General features: G+C 36.8%; 1 protein-coding gene across 2 annotated transcripts in view; it reads left to right on the forward strand.

Annotated features, from left to right (window-relative positions):
* Positions 1-15,925, forward strand: part of RNF13 (ring finger protein 13) — a 118,762-nt gene extending 102,837 nt beyond the window's left edge. For both annotated transcript variants that reach the window (XM_045539454.1, XM_045539456.1), the window contains exons 9-10: positions 14,138-14,218; positions 14,510-15,925. In XM_045539454.1, the coding sequence (XP_045395410.1) occupies positions 14,138-14,218; positions 14,510-14,874 (446 nt within the window). In that variant the 3' untranslated portion in view covers positions 14,875-15,925. The remainder of the gene's footprint in view (positions 1-14,137; positions 14,219-14,509) is intronic.
* Positions 15,926-18,565: the final 2,640 nt, after the last annotated feature.

Consider the following 18,565-nt stretch of genomic DNA (forward strand, 5'->3'; position numbering starts at 1 on the left):
TTTACCATTCTAAAATCCCATTAACGTAGATATTTCTCTTCAGGATGATAAATCTTCAACTGTGTTTGCTTCTCTATTTAGAAAGACCTTAGGTACAGCTGTAGTTTATCTGCATCGATAATGTAACCAAGTTATAACCAATAAAGAGTAATCTAGAATGACTATTTAAAATACTATAGGGAAAAGTTAGGTTTAAAAAAAATTGTTAGGCCAAGCACAATGGCTTACACCTGTAATCCCAATACATTTGGGAGGCCGAGGCGGGAAGATCACTTGAAGCCACGGGTTCGAGACGAGCATGGGCAACATAGCGAGACTCCTGTCTCTACCAAAAAAAAAAATTAACCAGGCATGGTGGCATCTGTCTGTAATCCTAGCTGCTTGGGAGGCTGAGGCAGGAGGCTCACCTGAGCCCAAGAGTGTGAGGGAGCAGTGAGCTATGATCATTCCACTGCACTCCAGCTTGGGAAACAGAACAAGACCTTATCTCTAAAAACAAACAAACAAGAAACCCTTAAATAAAAATCATAAATAAAATATTAGTGTGATCAAAATTCAGTCATTAAACATTATTTTATGAATAAAAAAAGAAAAAGACTGCCAAAATCATGAAGCAGTTAGAAAATATATATAACTTTCGAAACATTACACTTGGAATTTCCTTTCAATAACAGTAAGTTTGAGCTAGTTGTAGTTTTGTTGTAGAATTTTTTTGTTATTATGAGATTTGGCATCTAAAGTAAATGAAAGAGATATAATTGTTACATGTTCTGATGTACTCTAGTGGTTTTGACAAAGTATACATATAGATGTTAGAAAGAAAAAAATCCTAACTTAATAGTTGTTGCAGTATTCTCTTTGTTTTTTTTTTTTTTTTCTTGAGACAGAGTCTCGCTTTGTTGCCCAGCTAGAGTGAGTGCCGTGGCGTCAGCCTAGCTCACAGCAACCTCAAACTCCTGGGCTTAAGCGATCCTACTGCCTCAGCCTCCTGAGTAGCTGGGACTACAGGCATGCGCCACCATGCCCGGCTAATTTTTTCTCTATATATTTTTAGTTGGCCAGATAATTTATTTCTATTTTTAGTAGAGATGGGGTCTCGCTCTTGCTCAGGCTGGTCTCGAACTCCTGACCTCGAGCGATCCCCCCGCCTTGGCCTCCCAGAGTGCTAGGATTACAGGCGTGAGCCACCGCGCCCGGCCTGTTGCAGTATTCTCATTGTTGCATCTAATTGAAAACATGAAGGGAATTGTAGAACACTTTTGTGGGTACTCACCACTCCAGTGAATCATAGTACCATGCTATAGAAGTCTTTAAAAGAATGCTTGTAGGCTTATAGCCTGTTGTGGAAATGCTAGGGGCATCTGTAACGTTTGTGTATTTGTATTACTGTCAAACCCCAACCCTTATCCAAACCCTCCTCTCCACCTGCAAAAAACAAAAAAAAATGAAGGGAGGAAGAGAGAAAGGAGAGAGCGGGAGAGAGGAGGGAAGAAGAGGAGAGAGAAAGGAGGGAGAGAAAGGAGAGAAAGGAAGAAAGAAAAGAAGCTATTCTAATGATTGACTTGTGTTAAAAAGTATTTCTATTTTGGAAATGTTTGCCAATAAACCAAAGAGAATTTGGCATTTGGAAATATCTTCCATAGTCATAGCCTATAATCAAATCGACAAAACTTTAATAACTAGCAACTTGAAACTCTACCTTGCACAACTACAGTATCCTGTAAAAGTTAGTCAGCACTTTCCCATTTACCGTACTCAGGGCACATAATAATCTTAAGTCTTTCTATCTTACTGATCTTCATCTTTACAGCTCTTTCAGAAATATTTGTGCTAATTAATACTTAAATGATTTAAGTACTGACTTACCCATTTCTAGTACATATCAAATTATAATAGCTTTTTAGTTGTTTTCTTGCTTCTAAAGCAACTAGCATCTTTATGAATTTCTTCATTACTCATTATTATCCTCAAACATGGCTCTTCAATTGAAATTGTGGTTTCCTATGTTTCCTGCGTCATTCAATTAATGTACGTCTCCAAGTCTAACCATAAGGGTTGTTACCACACACCATGGTTCCTAACAAATGGAAAATACTTATGTTTTCACTTAATAGTCCCTCTACTAAGCATTTAAGGCAGTCTCTCTGGAAGCTATCTCCCCTTAGCCCATCAGTATGTTGAAACAGCTGGATACCTGAAACACAAATGATAAAAAAATCTATTTCATATCTGATATTTTAAGTTATCAGGCATTTTCCCTCAATAACTTAATCATTGAGATTTTCCAAGATAACATGTATAGAAGGAGAAAAATTTTTATTTTGGAGATTAGAAAAAAAGCAATACAGCATGTTATAGTAGATTGCATAAAAATAGGGCAATGCTTAATTTTATCATTTTTTTACCTGTTTAATTTAGCTATTAAGAAATGCTTCATTTTTTATAACCACATTTAACTGCCTTTAATCTAACCTTAAAGGTAGATACCAGTTCCTTTGCCCAGAGTTTGAAAATAATCAAGAAGAATTCTCAGGCAAATTTGGCCTTAAAAATATTTTATCCTACTATCTTTTGTTCAGATTTCTTGGAAACTGGTATAGAGAAGGGAAGAATAAAAGATAAGAGTCATTTATTTCTATTTGCTAGAAAAAGCTGCTGCTGTTTTCTTCACTGGCAGAAGTGGCGAGTAAGTGGCAAACTCATGAATACAATGATACATCATTTCTGGGCAGATTATTTATAATGTATATGTTAAATCATTGTCTCTCATGAAATATATATATATTTAGCTCTGAACATTCAATCTATTTTATCTTTTACTTTGAGGAAACCTGTTCTTGGTTGACTTGACTCCTGGAGTGGTTTGGTAGAGAATTGAACAATTAAGTTCTGCATCAGTCTGCCTGCATTATGACTGGAGTATTTCAGATTAGCTCCATTTTGAGTCATCTCTAGAAATGGTGATTCCTCTATCTAATTTTATGTCCATATGTTTTTGTTATAGCCAGGCCAAAGGCAGATTCCCACCTAACTTACATTCATAGTTTTTAAAATACTGAAAGAAGGCCAGTTGGGGCGTGAGTGAAGGGTAGACTGGTAAGAAGAGATGAGGTGGGTGAGAGAGGCAGGAGTCCAATCACAGATAGCTATATAAAGACCATAATAAAGGGCCCAGATTTTATTCTTAGTGAGATAGGGAACTATTTAAATGGGAATGACATGATGTGGTATATATTTTTAAAAGATCACTCTGGCTGCTAAAGAGAAAAACTACATGACACAGGAATAGAAGGGAGACCAGAGAGGAGGTGCTTAAGAGTAATCCAGACTGTTGGACCAGAGTAATTGAGGAGATGGAGAAAAAGGGGACAGATGCAGAATATGTTTTGCATATAAAAGTTTACAGGACTTGGTGAAAGACTGAATGGAGGCTTTAAGGAAAGCAAGTATCAAGGATATGCCCAGACCTGATACTCAGTTCATGCCACTATAGTGGCTACCTAGGTCTCTGTGTGATTCCTATTATGATGTATCAGTGCTTTTGCTGTATCTGATGAGCCAAGGTTTAGGGCTTGAAATTTGTGGGGGAAAAACAGGGAGGAAAAAGTTTAGAGGGGAAAATCAATGTTTTGTCCATCTACATGTTATAACATAACATTCCCAGATTAATGAGACTTTTTTTTAAATTTCAAATATTATGGGGGTATAAATGTTTTTGGTTACATGTATCACTTTTGTAGTACTTGAGTCAGGGTCATAAATGTGACTATCACCCAGATAGTGTTCACTGTGCCTCTTAGATAGGTTTTCACCCTTCCCCCTACTTGATTTCCACTGGGTTCTACTTCCCTCTGTGCAGATGTGTGCTCATTGGTTAGTTCCAATTTAATAGTGAGTCCATGTGGTGTTTTGTTTTTCCATTCTTTAGGTACTTCACTTATGATAATGGTCTCCAGTTCCATTCAATTGTTGCAAAAGGACTTAGTTCATCCTCTTCCATGGGTGTGTAGTATTCCATAGTGTACATACACCACATTTTGTTTTTGTTTTTGTTTTGAGACAGAGTCCCAATCTGTCACCTGGGCTACGCTGAGCCTGGCTTACCACATTTTGTTAATCCACTCATGAATTGATGGGCACTTGGGTTGATTCCACATCTTTGCATTTGTGAATTGTGCTGCAAAAAACATTCAAGTGCAGGTGTCTTTTTGATAAAATGACTTCTTTTCCTTTGGGTAAATACCCAGTAGTGGGATTTCTGGCTCAAATTGTAGGTCTTTTAATTCTTTGAGGAATCACCATACTGTTTCCAATAGAGGTTGTACTAATTCGCAGACCCACCAACATGTATGAGGGTTCCTTTCTCTCTGCATCCATGCCATCATCTGTTGTTTTTGGACTTTTTAATAAAAGGCATTATAACTGGATTAAGGTGATATCTCATTGTGGTTTTAATTTGCATTTCTCTGATGATTAGTATGTTGAGCATTTTTTCATATGTTTATTGGCCATTAGTCTATCTTCTTTTGAAAAGCTTCTGTTCATGTCTTTTGCCCACTTTTTAATGGTGCTGTTTGTTTTTCCTTGCTGATTTGCTTGAGTTCTTTATAGACTCTTTAAAGTTCTTTATGGCCCTTTATTGGATGTATAGTTTGCAAATATTTTCTCCCATTCTATAGGTTGTCTATTTGCTCTGTTAATTATTTCCTTAGCTGTGCAGAAGCTTTTTGATTTAATCAAGTCTCATTTATTTATTTTTGTTGTTGCTGTGATTGCCATTGGGGTCTTTTTCATAAATTCTTTGCCTAGGCTGATATCTGTAAGAGTTTTTCTAACATTTTCTTCTAGCATTCTTATGGTTTCATGCCTTACATTTAAGTCTTTAATCTGTATTGAATTAATTTTTGTGAGTGATGAGAGATATGGATCATGTTTCATTCTTCTGCATGGGCTATCAAATTTTCCCAGCACCGTTTATTAAATAGGGCTTCTTTTCCCCAGTGTATATTGTTGTCTGCTTTGTCAAAGATCATTTAGCTGTATGTGGATGGTTTTATATCTGGCTTCTCTGTTCTGTTCCATTGGTCTATGTCTCAATTTTTGTGCCAATACCAAGCTGTTTTGATACTATAGCCTTGTATTACAATTTGAAGTCTGGTAATGTAATGCCTCCAGATTTGTTCTTTTTGCTTAAGATTGCTTTGGCTACTTGGGCTCTTTTCTGGTTCCAAAAAGCACCTAGAATGATTTTTTCTAGGTCTGTGAAATAAAACGTTGGTCTTTTGATGGAGTTTGCATTGAATCTGTAAATCACTTTGGGTAGTATGGACATTTTAACAATGCTGATTCTACCAATCCATGAGCATGATACGGTTTTCTATTTGTTTGTGTCATCTGCAGTTTCCTTCCTCAGTGTTTCATAGTTCTCTTTGTAGAGATCATTCACCTCCTGGTTAAGTATATTCCTAGGTATTTTATTTCCTTTGTGGCTATTGTGAATGTTATGGAGTCTTTGATTTGACTCTCTGCTTGACTGTTACTGGTATATAGGAATGCTAATGATTTGTGTACATTGATTTTGTAACCTGAGACTTTGCTGAATTTCTTTATCAATTCCAGGAATCTCTTGGTGAAGTCTTGGGAGTTTTCTAGATATAAAATCATATCATCAGCAAAAAGCAATAGTTTGACCTCCTCTTTCCCAATTTGGATACTTTTTATTTCTTTCTCTTGCCTGATTGCACTGGCTAGGACTTCCAGCACTATGTTAAATAAAATGATGACAGTGGGCATCCTTATCTTGTTCCAGATCTTAGTGGGAATGCTTTCATCTTTTCCCCATTGCATATGATATTGGCTGTGGGTTTGTCATATATGGCTTTTATAATTTTGAGACATGTTCCTTCTATTCCTAGTTTGTTGAGGGTTTTTCTCATGAAAGGTTGCTGGATTTTGTCGAATGCTTTTTTCTGCATCTATTGGGATGATCATACGGTCTTTGTTTCTGCCTCTGTTTCTGTGGTGAGTCATATTTATTTATGGATTTACATATGTTGAACCATTATTGCATCCCTGGGATGAAGCCATCTGGTCATGGTGGATTATTTTTTTGATGTCCTGTTGAATTCGGTTTGCTAGTATTTTATTCAGGATTTTTGCATCTATATTTATAAGGGATATTGGTCTGTAATTTTCTTTTTTTGTGTGTCCTTTCCTGGCTTTGGTATCAAGGTGATACTGGCTGTATAGAACCAGTTGGGGAGGATTCCCTGCTTCTTGATGTTACAGAATAATTTCTGCAGTATGAGTACCAGCTCTTCTTCATAGGTCTAGTAAAATTTGGCTGTGAATCCAACTGGTCCAGTGCTTTTTTTGTTTGTTTTTGGAAGCTTTTTTTACTACTGCTTCAATCTTGTTGCTCATTATTGGTCTATTCAGGAGCTCTATTTCTTCTGGTTGAGTCTTGGAGAGGTTGTGTGTTTCCAGGAGTTTGTCCATTTCCTCTAGGTTTTCGAATTTATGTGCGTAGAGATTTTCATAATATTCACAGATAATATTTTGTATTTCTGTGGTATCAGTTGTAGTATCTCCTTTTTCATTTCTGATGAGCTTACTTGGGTCCTTTCTCTTATATTCTTGGTTAATCTAGCAAGAAGTTTATTGATTTTGTTTATCTTTTCAAAGAACCAACTTTGTGTTTCATTGATCCTATGTATTGTTTTTTTTTTTGTTGTTTGTTTGTTTTCTATTTTGTTTAGTTCTGCTCTGACCTTATTTCTTTTCTTCTCTGGGCTTTGTGTTTGGTTTGCTCTTCCTCTTCTATTTCCTTGAGATACGTCATTAGATTGTTAATTTGTGATCTTTCTGTCTTTTTCTTGTAGGCATTTTAAGGCTATGAATTTCCCCCTTAGGACTGTTTTTGTTGAATGACATAGATTTTGATAGCTTTTGTCCCCTTTGTCATTCAGTTTGAGGAATCTTTTGATTTCCATGGTAATTTCATTATTGACTCAATAATCATTCAGGAGCAGGTTGTTTAATTTCCATGACTTTGTGTAGAATTCAGTGTTTCTCTTGGAGTTGATTTTTAGTTTTATTCCACTGTGGTCTGAGAAGATACATGGTATGGTTTCTTTCTTTTTTTTTTTTTTTTTTTTAATTTTTGAGACATGTTTTGTGGCCTAACATATGATCAATCTTGGAGAATGTTCCATGTGCTCATGAGAAGAATGTATGTTCACTAGTTTGGGGGTAAAATGTTCTATAAATGTCTGTTAGGCCCATTTGTTCTAGAGTCCCATTTAAGTCCAGTGTTTCTTTATTTTCTGCTTGGATGATCTGTCCGTTTCTGTCAGTGGGGTGTTGAATTCCCTCGAAATTACAATGCTGCCGTTTATCTCTTTGCTTAGATCTAGTAGGGTTTGCTTTATGAATTTGGATGCTCCTGTGTTAGGTGCATAAATATTTAGAATTCTTAGGTCTTCTTGTTGAATTACTACCTTTACCATTATATAGTAACCATCTTTGTCTTTCTTTACTATTGTTGATTTAAAGTCTATTTTATCTGATATGAGAATGGCTACATCTGCTTTCTTTTGGTTTCCATTTGCATATTATATATTTTTTCATCCCTTCATTTGAGTCTGTATGAGTCCCTGTGGGTTAGATTTGTTTCCTGGAGACAGCAGATACTTAGGTTGTATTTTTTCATCCATTCAGCCATCCTGTGTCTCTGGACTGTGACATTCAGACCATTGACGTTGATCGATAGAATTATATGTGGGATGCTGTTCTGTTCATCCTGTTGGGTAGCACCTTATTGTTTTGTTTTACCTCTTGTGCTATTGTTTTATATGAGCTCTGAGCTTTAGCTTTTGGGTGGTTTTACACTGGTGGGTATCTGTTGTGCAGATCCATGTATAATGCAGTTCTGAGTATTTCCTACAATTCAGGTCTGGTCTTGACAGATTCCCTCAGTGTTTGCTTGTCTGGAAAAGTCTTTATTTCTCCTTCATTTATTTCTCCTTTATTTCTCCTTCATATATAGTTTTGCATGATACAAAATTGTAGGCTGGCAGTTGTTCTGTTTAAGATTATGGGGCTCCAATCCTTTCTGGCTGGTAAGGTGTCAGCTGAGAAGTCTGCAGTTAGCCTGATAGGTTTTCCTTTCTAAGTTACTTGATATTTTTGTGTTATGGCTCTCAGGAGTTCCTCCTTTATTTTGGTTTTGGCAGTCTGATGACTATGTTTCTTGGTGATTGCCTCTTTGTAATGAGTCTCCCAGGTGTTCATTGAGCTTCATGTACCCGAATGTTAAATCTCTAGCAAGACCAGGGAAGTTTTCCTCAAATAGGTTTTCCAGCCCTTGTGCATTTTCTTCACTCTCAGGGATGTCTATGATTCTTATATTTGGTTGTTTTACATAATGCCCTATTTCTTGTAGGCTTTGTTCATTCCTCTTAATTCTCTGTTTTTTATTTTTGACTCAGTTAATTGGAAGGAATTGTCTTCAAGCTCTGAAATTCTTTCTTCTGCCTGGTCTAGTCTATTTTAAAACTTTCCACTGTGTTTTGTATTTCCTTAAATGAATATTTCATTTCCAGAAGCTCTATTTGTTTTTTTTTAAAAATATGTTGATCTCTTTAGTGACTTTTTGAATCATTTCCTGAATTGTTTTTCTGGTTTGAGTTGGCTTTCCATTTTCTCTTGTATTTCAGTGAGCTTCCTTATAATCTGGGAATTCTTTATCTGTCATTTCAGTATTTTCATTTTGGTTGATATCCATTGGTGTTCCCTTTTCGGGGTGTCCTTTTGCTCTGATTTTTCATACTTCTGGAGTTGTTTTGCTGATTCTTTCTCAGCAGGAGCAGCTGTCACTTCTTATTTTTGGATTTTTTTTTTCTTTAGATGGGGCTGTTTTTCTTCCCCCTCACCCGTAAAGTTGTGGCAGTAGCATCTGTTGGGTGAGAACCTTTGGCTTTGCTTATGGGTGCTTTGATGGCAATCTAGTATCTGGATGGATACCTTGGTTATAGATATCCTTAGTGTAGTGGTTTTCTCAGTTGCTGGTTGTTTGTAGGCTGTAGCAGTGGTGAGCTATGTGTGTGGGCAGATTCCCTGTCTTGTGATGAGGGAGGATAGAGGTCTTTGAAATCCTTCCTTTTTCCCCGTCCCTGTGGTCATCTTAACAGTGTGAATTGTATTGGCACTCCCTTTATTCTCCGAGACAGTAGGTGGTGCTTGTGGGCAAGAATGAACCACACCCTGTATGATTGAGTCAGTAAATACTGCAAAGGGCTGTGACAATTGGCCTCCCTGTCAATAGGTGGTGCTTGCTAGAAGGAATAAACTACAGTGTTGTTTTGGGGACCTGTGATCGGCTCTAGCCTCTCCAGAGAAGCACTCGAATGCCACAGGTGGTAGAGTGAGGCTGGGTGGGGCTGGCTCCATAAAAGCTGGAAAGGTAGCTTTTTCGGCAGGGTTCAAAGATCTGCCCCCAAACTTCTTGGGAAGCTCTGCTTGTGGGGGTGGGGCCATCTGAGATTCACAACCTGGCTGTGTTAGGAGCGGGTTTTGCTCTTCTCTCCCCTTCCTTGCTCCACGGTTTCCCTCCAGCATCTGCCAGCAGGCAGGAGCTCAAACTAGCTGAGATCCCCTGCAATAGCACTGAGGGCCAGGAGCTTCCCTGTCCAGGATCCCACCCTGGTCTGGGAGTGTGGCTTTCATGTGGGGGGAAGGGTACTCTGATCGCACTGTAGCTGGGGCCCACACCGTGCTCTTCTCAGTTCTGCCTATGCGGGCTCCCTCACCTCCTGAAATTAGTTCACAAATCTCCATCCCTGCCCCTGAGCAGCACAATTGAGTCCTGGGGGTATGGAATCTGGCCTGTGAGCCTGTTCCTGGGACCCAAAATTCAATCCTGGCCCATACCAGGAAGAAGCATGCTGGTCCTGAGTTGCCTATGGGGGGTGCTCAAGCAGGTTTGATGTCCCTCAACTTCAGAGTGTGTCCTGCTGATGGAGCGGCCGGGTAAGCAGCACCAGGGAGGGCCAGTGAGCAGGGAGCTCACAGTCTGAGCACCCTTGAGTCCACTGCAGGTCTTTAAGAGGAAAAGGTTGAGCCCCACTCTCTGTGGAAGCGCCAGTATTGGTGATGCACTGACAGAGGGGAGGCAGAAGCTCTTGAGAGCCCTGGCTCAGGCCTGTCTCTCAGCAGCTGTGGGCAGGGGAGGGGAAGGAGAGGAAAAGAATCTGAATGGAGGAAAGCTAGCACTCTGGTCATCTGTCCCTCTCTCTAGAAGGCAACCTGCCTGGAACACTCAGATTCTGGGGTCACACAGATCCCCTGGGACCCACCAGCCCCCTGTGGCTTCTGCAGTCTGGGCCAGAGTAGGGAAATGTTTGGGAATGAGCAAGACAAAAGCTAGGGGCTGAAGCCCTCTGGGGAGGACAACGGCGCACAGTGGGTGGAGAAGCAATATGGCCTGCTATCTTGGCTGGGGTCAGTGGTGATGGGACGTGCCCTAAGGGGGCTGGCGGCCTGGTGCTTTGTCTTCAGGAAGCTCCCAGGTTACCTCTGCCAATTTCTTGCTCTTTCTTGTTCTGCTCTGCAACTTCTTCCTGTGGAATCTCCTGTAGGTTCTGGCACATTTCCCTTGGAATTATACTTGATCTATGTTTACTTTTTTTTTTTTTTCTTTTTCATCTAAAACTTTTCCTTCTTTCTTAGACGATCTGGCACCTGTTGTCTCTGGTCAGCCATCTTCTTATGAGACTTTAAAAAAAGTAGCTTCATGAAATTTTTCTGAAACTTTATTCAAACAATGCCAAAAACATTCCAGACAGAAGTGTTTCCACATAGTTTCACATAACAGACGATTCTCCTGCCTCAACTTCTGACATCTTATCCACTACAGAATTAGCAAATTAGCCTCAAGTAGTTTATATCACAGTTTTTCAACCACAGCACTACTGACATTTTAGATGGGATAATTCTGTTTGAACGGGCGTCCAGTACATCATAGGATGTTTAGCAGCATCCCTGATCCACTACATACCAGCAACACCAGCTCCCAGATGTGAAAAACAAAAATGTCTCCAGATACTACCAAATGTCCCTGGGGGGCAAAATTGTCTTCAATTGAGAACCACAGTTTTATATTAAGGAATAGAATTTTCTAGCATGGTGCTAATAGTAACAAAAGTAACATTTATTAAGGACTTATTATAGTCCCTTTATACTACCAGAACCAGGAGAAAGTTAATTATTACACTCTGCTAAAGTTGTAAATCACAAAAACATACAAAGTCCTAAACTTAAAGTTAAATATACTTATAAGTCCACTCAACAATTGGTTTATGTTGGACAGCAGCCTTTTGTGTATGAATCCACTGACTGGATTTTCCAGTTGTCATGGTACATGATGCATTTTCTACCATTTTTAATTTAAGGTGCTTAAAGTGAGACAAGAACTGGATTCTGCTTTCATTCTTACTTTTTATTGATATATGTTTGTCCAGTCTTTTAGTTTTCTTACCCATACCCAATTTAACCACATTTTGGCTAGGGATGAGGAGAGGGGAGCAACTAGCTTTTTTAAATGTTTCTATTGCATTCAACCTAGCTTTCACATAAAACCAGTAGTCTTTTACGCTCCCAGGTCAAGGGGCTGCTGAATATTTAAGTAAGTTTCATAATTACCCTAAGTACAGCAAATAGGTTCTATGATCACTGTCATTAGCTTTTTGTAAGCATACAGTTCATCTGGTGGGACAGAAGCACAAGGTTGGTATTAGAGCCTCCTAGCCACAGCCTTATGCCATGTGGTAAGTCAGTATGTCTGTTAGCTAGTTTTACCAGCTGGAAATTGGTTAAGAGGGTACTATATGTGCCCAAAACTATATAAAGAACTCTACTTGCATTATCTCTTTTAATCCTCACAAGAACCCTAAGACATAGGTATGTTAATATTTTTGTTTTGCCTTTGAGAAAATTGAAATATAAAGATGGTAAGTGTCTTGCAGGTTACATACCTAATAAAAGGACCAGGATAGGATGCCAAGGCATTCTAATACGTGCCCTTACCATTTCATCACAAGTCCAAGGCCATGGGGGCTAATTCTCTACAGAGCACTGGACTCCAATCTGGTTCATTAACACAAACTATACCTTTGAATCTTGACCTGTCATCTTCAACATAAGTGCTATGGCAAGAAAATATGGGAGATTAATATAAATCCATCTCTTAAAACAATTCAAAGATATCAAAGCTCAGTGACTCCAAAGCATCAATTCCATACATTTAAAGATAACCCACACCAATACTACCTATATTTGTTTCCTATTTCTGTGGTAACAAATTACCACAACCATAGTGGGTTAAAACAGCATAAATTTATCATCTATAGGTTGAAAGTCTGACACAGGTCTCATGGGGCTAAAATGAAGGTGTTGGTAGGGCTGCACTACTTTCTGGAGGTTCTAGGGGAGAAGCCATTTCCTTACCTTTTCTAGCTTCTAGAGGCCACTCAACATTCCTTGGTTTGTGACCCTCCTTCCCCTCACATTCAAAGCCAATAGTTGCATCTCCCTTTGGCTCTGAACTTTTCTGCCTTCCTCCTCCACTTTTAAGAACCCTTGTGATCACACTGGGCCTATGTGGGTAATACCAATGATCTCCCTACCTTAATAAAATGAACCTTAGAGCCTTGGCACAGCTTTGAGCCACAGTCTGTTCCTTTTCATCTATGTTAATTTTATCTGTTTTTAGTAAGCATTTTCACAAGGTGATGAGACTGAAAGTTTGATTTGTATGAGAAATCAGTCATGATTGAATTGCTTAAATATATTGGAACAATGTGTCCTCAAAGTCCATGTAAATGCATCATCTGTATAATTACAGATAATTATAGATATATCAGGAGTCCTTTAGTTTTCAAATAGTTGAGTCTAATCAGTCTCACCAAATTCCATATGAGGTTCTCACATATGTATAGATGCATTTGTTATAGAATGTATTTAATAGGTGATACTTCAGTAACCAAATTCAAGATACTGTACAAAAATTAATAATTCTCATTAAAGCTTTCTATTTAGGATTCCTCCTGAAGGTGCTGTTTTAAATGACTAGAAAACATTAAAGAGATTGTTTCAAAATAAATACCATTCTGTTTTTTATTTGTCATGTTCATCCAGAGTATATATTCAGACAATGGCTTTATTTCTGGTATGTCTCCGAAGGTGGTTGTCCCTCTGTGTGTGATAGGCGATGAATTTAACTGTCTTTTGCTCCCTGAGATTTTTATAAGTTTTTATCTAACATTTATTTAATGGAAAACACTGAATTGAAAGTAGTCACAGTGGTGCCTAAGCCACTATTAACTGATATATTAAAAGACTGCCAGTTCCTTTAAAAACTTTTAACTACACTGGAACTCCAAAAAGAGTTATGAATTAATAAAACTCCATGATTATAAAAGTGATAAATTCAACAGTAACACAATTAAAATGGCAATGATAGTATTGAATGCTATGTACCTGGCCTTTGTTCATATCATCTCATTTCATCCTCACAACCTGCAAGGCAGATAAAATCTTTTTACAGATAAAGAACTGGATGTCAAAGACTAAGCAATTTGTCAAGCACCACAGAACTGGTCAATGTTGGAGATATGAAGCCCAGTGTGTCTCAATTCAAACTGGTTTATGTTCGCTACCCTATTAAAAACATTTGTGTATGTTCTAACATGTTTCCATTTTTATTTTAAAAATGACCTGAAGACTTTGAGAAATTTAAAGTCAAAAATTTTGTTCTTCAGCATAAAATACTTCAAAACTAGGATTTAAATATAGTTACTTAAATGATTCTTATTAAAATCTTTTGCAAAGATAATCAAGGTAAACAAATTTGACACCTACTTTTAACTATCTGTTTTAGGTAAAAGATTAAATTAAAACTTCAGGTCCTGGAACTTGAATAGCAAAGCAAATCTTTGAGTCTGACAGAAAACAAACAGAAGTAATCATTTAAAGATAAATAAATTAAAAGCATTTAAAATAACTGGGAAGACTTAACTTGAAAAGTTTGAAAACTTAAAAACACTTCTCTACATATTTTTTTTACAATTTTCTGTTACAGGAGATGAGTATGATGTATGTGCAATCTGTTTGGATGAATATGAAGATGGAGACAAGCTCAGAATCCTTCCCTGCTCCCATGGTATGAGTAATTACATACTGCTTTGAATTTACATATAGACTAATTCATATTCAGGTTTAATATTACTGGGGAAGTGACAGAAAATAATTATTAGCACTCCATAAGGTAGGCCCTATACTAATTAGCAGTCTCATTAAAGAATGGAGGTATATTTATAAAAATTTACAAACTTTTCTTCTCTTGTCCCTACATGATGCATACAAAACACTGAATATGGCAAGAGATTAAATATTAATATAATGTTCTCAACCATAGCATATTAACTGAAGATGTATAATTTGTTTCAAACAGCTTATCACTGCAAGTGTGTAGACCCTTGGTTAACTAAAACCAAAAAAACCTGTCCAGTCTGCAAGCAAAAAGTTGTTCCTTCTCAAGGCGATTCAGACTCGGACACAGATAGTAGTCAAGAAGAAAATGAAGTGTCAGAACATACCCCTTTACTTAGACCTTTAGCTTCCGTCAGTGCCCAGTCATTTGGGGCTTTGTCAGAATCCCACTCACATCAGAATACAACAGAATCTTCAGACTACGAGGAAGATGACAATGAAGAGACCGACAGTAGTGACGCAGAAAATGAAATTAATGAACATAGTGTCGTGGTCCAATTGCAGCCTAATGGTGAACGGGATTACAACATAGCAAATACCGTTTGACCTTCAGAATGTGGTTGGTATTTTCCCTTTAAAATGTTTATTTAGGTATATACTATAATTTGATTTTATTTTTTTTGCTCCCTTCAGAGATTTCTGTAGAAATAACTTACTTTTTAGTATTCTACAGTTTAATAGGATTACTGAAACAGGCTTTTTGATCCAGTATTTATCTGCAGGAGTGTACTTCATTTCACTAATAATAATAGACTGGTGCTGTAACTCAAGCATCAAATCAGTTCTTTTGGAATGAAATATAGCCAAAATATTTTTTTAAAAATCCTCAATATACTCAATATAATTTGCAGTTAAGACCTAGATCAGAGAATGCAAATGTTTTGTGTTTCACACATGAGGTCAGCGCTGTGGCCACCTAGCATGAACTACGCCAACTTCCACCTCCATCAAGTTACCTAGAGTTCTTGAGTTGGAATGTCTTTGTTCTGCTATTTCCCCAAATTGCCATCGTTAGTGAGAGGCAACAAGGTAATTTAGCATTTTTCTTATCAGCGCAAGGAAACTGAAAGCTTTTTCTTCCTATTCTCAAGTAGTCTTATCCTGATAGGAACAGTCTGTACTAGTGCAGATTTCAAAAGTTTTTTTTTTTTTTAAGGTTTTTAATTCTATAGTGTTATGTATGAATTTGATTCAGCAGCTAAAGTAATGGCTCTGGACTTTACTTACTGAATTTCAGTATCCTTAAGGGTTCTGTGTTTTGATCAAAGCAAAAAGAAAATGCTGCATAAAGATACCAAACTTCAGCAACTGTTAATACTCAGATCATATACCTCTTAATAAAGAGCAACTTATGCTAATTAGCCCTGCTAAACTATGTACAGAGGAAATTGTTCAAGTATTAAATTTAAAAGTAAAAAAGTGCTTATGTTTAACAGAACTAATGATGTATTGAAACAGTGTATTATGAAAAGCTAAATTATACATCACTGTAACTATGTAGAAAATGTAGACTAATGTATAATCAAAATGCTAAGAACTTTTATATGGCCTTGTAAGAGGGGAGTCTGAATGTTAATAAACATGTTTTCCACTTTAAGAACCAGTAAATGTTTGTTCTACCGTATTTTTATTTACCACTTTATCCTTATTTATATTCTATAAAGGGATGATTGAAATCACATAAACAAACATCACCTTAGAATTTTACACAAGGTAACTGCTCACACGCAACTGGGTAATCCCCCAAAAAGTTAAGACTACAGCCCAAATCATTCAAAAACAAATAGTGTACATTACCCTGTTGTAAATTATGGTACATTTTTATAGTAGACTTATTTAGCCTTGAAAGAATAAAGTAGATATATAGATCTGACATAGGAAATTGTTAGTGAATAAAAGCATGGTATAGAGTAAGTATACCAAGTATATGGAGCCTTTTCTTGTAAAAACTTCAAGAAAGCTAGGAGGGGAAATTTCAAAATGAAATCAGCAAAAAAAAAAAAAAAAAGGTATTACCACTTAGGAAAATAAAAGATTTAATATCTATTGCCTGATATCACTTCATCCCTGTTTTTTTTTTAAAAAAAAGAATAAAACACAGCCCTGAAAAATAAGACATGAGAGTTTACCATGGTAAACAGTTTGCAATATGACATAATTGTATGGCCCTAACCTTTTTAAATTTGTTTGGTCATTTGCATAATTTAACCTAAGGTAGAGTGTGAAAAGAAGATATTGTGCTCAGTGTCAGGCACATAAAGGCACAGTAATAGCTTTCAAAATGATCATTAAATAAAAAATCAAATTTTAAGGTTTGGGAGAGTTAAAAGTCATAGTACCATGTAATATTTAGATGTTGTATTCCCTCAGTCCTTAATCCACAGTTCAGATCAAGGAGCTGGTTCCTTTAAGTTATGTTTCTGGAGCAAAAAAAACAAATTAGTTTTGGAATTCCAAATTATTACTTTTAGTTGTAAAAAAAAATTATGAAGTATCTTATTTAACAGCACTGGCTAGCATTATTCTCTTAATATTCACTTGAAATCTTCTGTAATTTCACAGTATAACCATATAGCTTTTTGAATAAGACAGTAAAATTAAAATCCAATTTCTATTAAAAAAAACCCTAACTTAAAATTTTTCTGATTATAAAAGTAACATTTAAAACACTGGAAATCAAAATATAGTCACCTGGAAACCTATCCCAGAGAAAAATTTATCTTAATATACTGCCTTCAGAAATACATATGTAAAACACGTATGTATTAGATACTGTATTTACTCTGTATGCAATGCCTGTTTATATCCTCATATTACTTAACATTCATTGTTGAGCATTTTCTTGTGTTATTCTTCAATGACTATTTTGTCCTATGGACATAAATTTATTCAACCCATACCCCTTAAAGCTGAACCTTGTAGTTTTCTAAGTTTGGTTAACATAAGTAATGCCATGTGATGGACACGCTGGTATAAAAATTTGTACAGCATCCTCTCCATAAGCAAAATTCCTATAACTAAGTACAAAGTACACATATGTATATATTTCCACAAGTGTTTTTCTATTGAAATTGTACATAGAAGACCAATGAGCAGATTATTTACTATTTTAATAACGTTTACCTTCTACTCCCTTACCTACACTCTTCACACACACACACACTCACTCCCCTGGCCTAGTTATAGGTTAATTCATTAAGGGTTTCACAATTTTGGTTATTGCTTTCTATAAAATTAGTCATCCTAATAGTTCTTTACAACTAAAGTGTGAAGGTATGTTACTGTAAAATCTCAAATCATCACAATCCAACCACCAAATTTTCATTTGCCCTTTTGTCCTTAACCAGGATTTTAACAGATCAAGAAGCTAATACCAGGTTTTTATTGTTTTACAATTTCTAGGGTATGTCCAACTACCAAAATAGCCCCAAACCCCTATCTTCCACATGTACAAATCCAGAACTAATGCCTGATAATTTGTCAAAAAAATTATTAGTTATGCACAGTATATTTTATGTAACACAAAGAGATTAATTCCTACTCTCTAAACCATTGTTTCTCAAGGGGTAGCATACAGACCACTTAAAATGAACCAGACTGACCCAGTGACTGTTTCTAAAAAGGGATTTCCTGGGATTATGTAAAGTCCATCTCCAGGGTGAAACCCCAAAGTCCAAAATCTGCCTTATAACTAGCTCCTCAGTTTAAGCCCACTAACTTTTGAACGCCCCTGCTCTAAGCTTCTGCTTGACAGCTGATGGTAATAATGACTGATCCAAATAGTCCTAAATTTACATATTTATTCAACTTCAATACATACCAGGGATCTTATGGCCTCTGGGATTAAACCTATTACATAGCTATGGTCACCATGTCACTCCAAAGCCAGAAAATGCAAAAGCATCCTATTTCTATGATATGCTGCCTAAGGAGCATCTTCTGCTCTTATGTGGGAGGATCCCAGCTGGCTGACTTCAGGCTGTCAATACAGCCTTCAAATCTAAAGTCATATAACATTTCAACACAGAAGAATCCACATAGTACAGAAACTCTTCTTGACATGGGGTCCTTACTGCTTACTAGATTTCATATCTAGAGACCAGCAAGAAGAGGAAAATATTTATTTCTAACAGATATGTCAGTTTTCCTCACATAAGCCTGAAATGACTAAAAGCCATGTGTAATAGATCAAAGCCCATTAAAAAGAAATTCCCAAGCACTTATTTATAATACATGA

Source organism: Lemur catta, chromosome 1, assembly GCF_020740605.2.
Source record: "Lemur catta isolate mLemCat1 chromosome 1, mLemCat1.pri, whole genome shotgun sequence".
NCBI lineage: Eukaryota > Metazoa > Chordata > Mammalia > Primates > Lemuridae > Lemur > Lemur catta.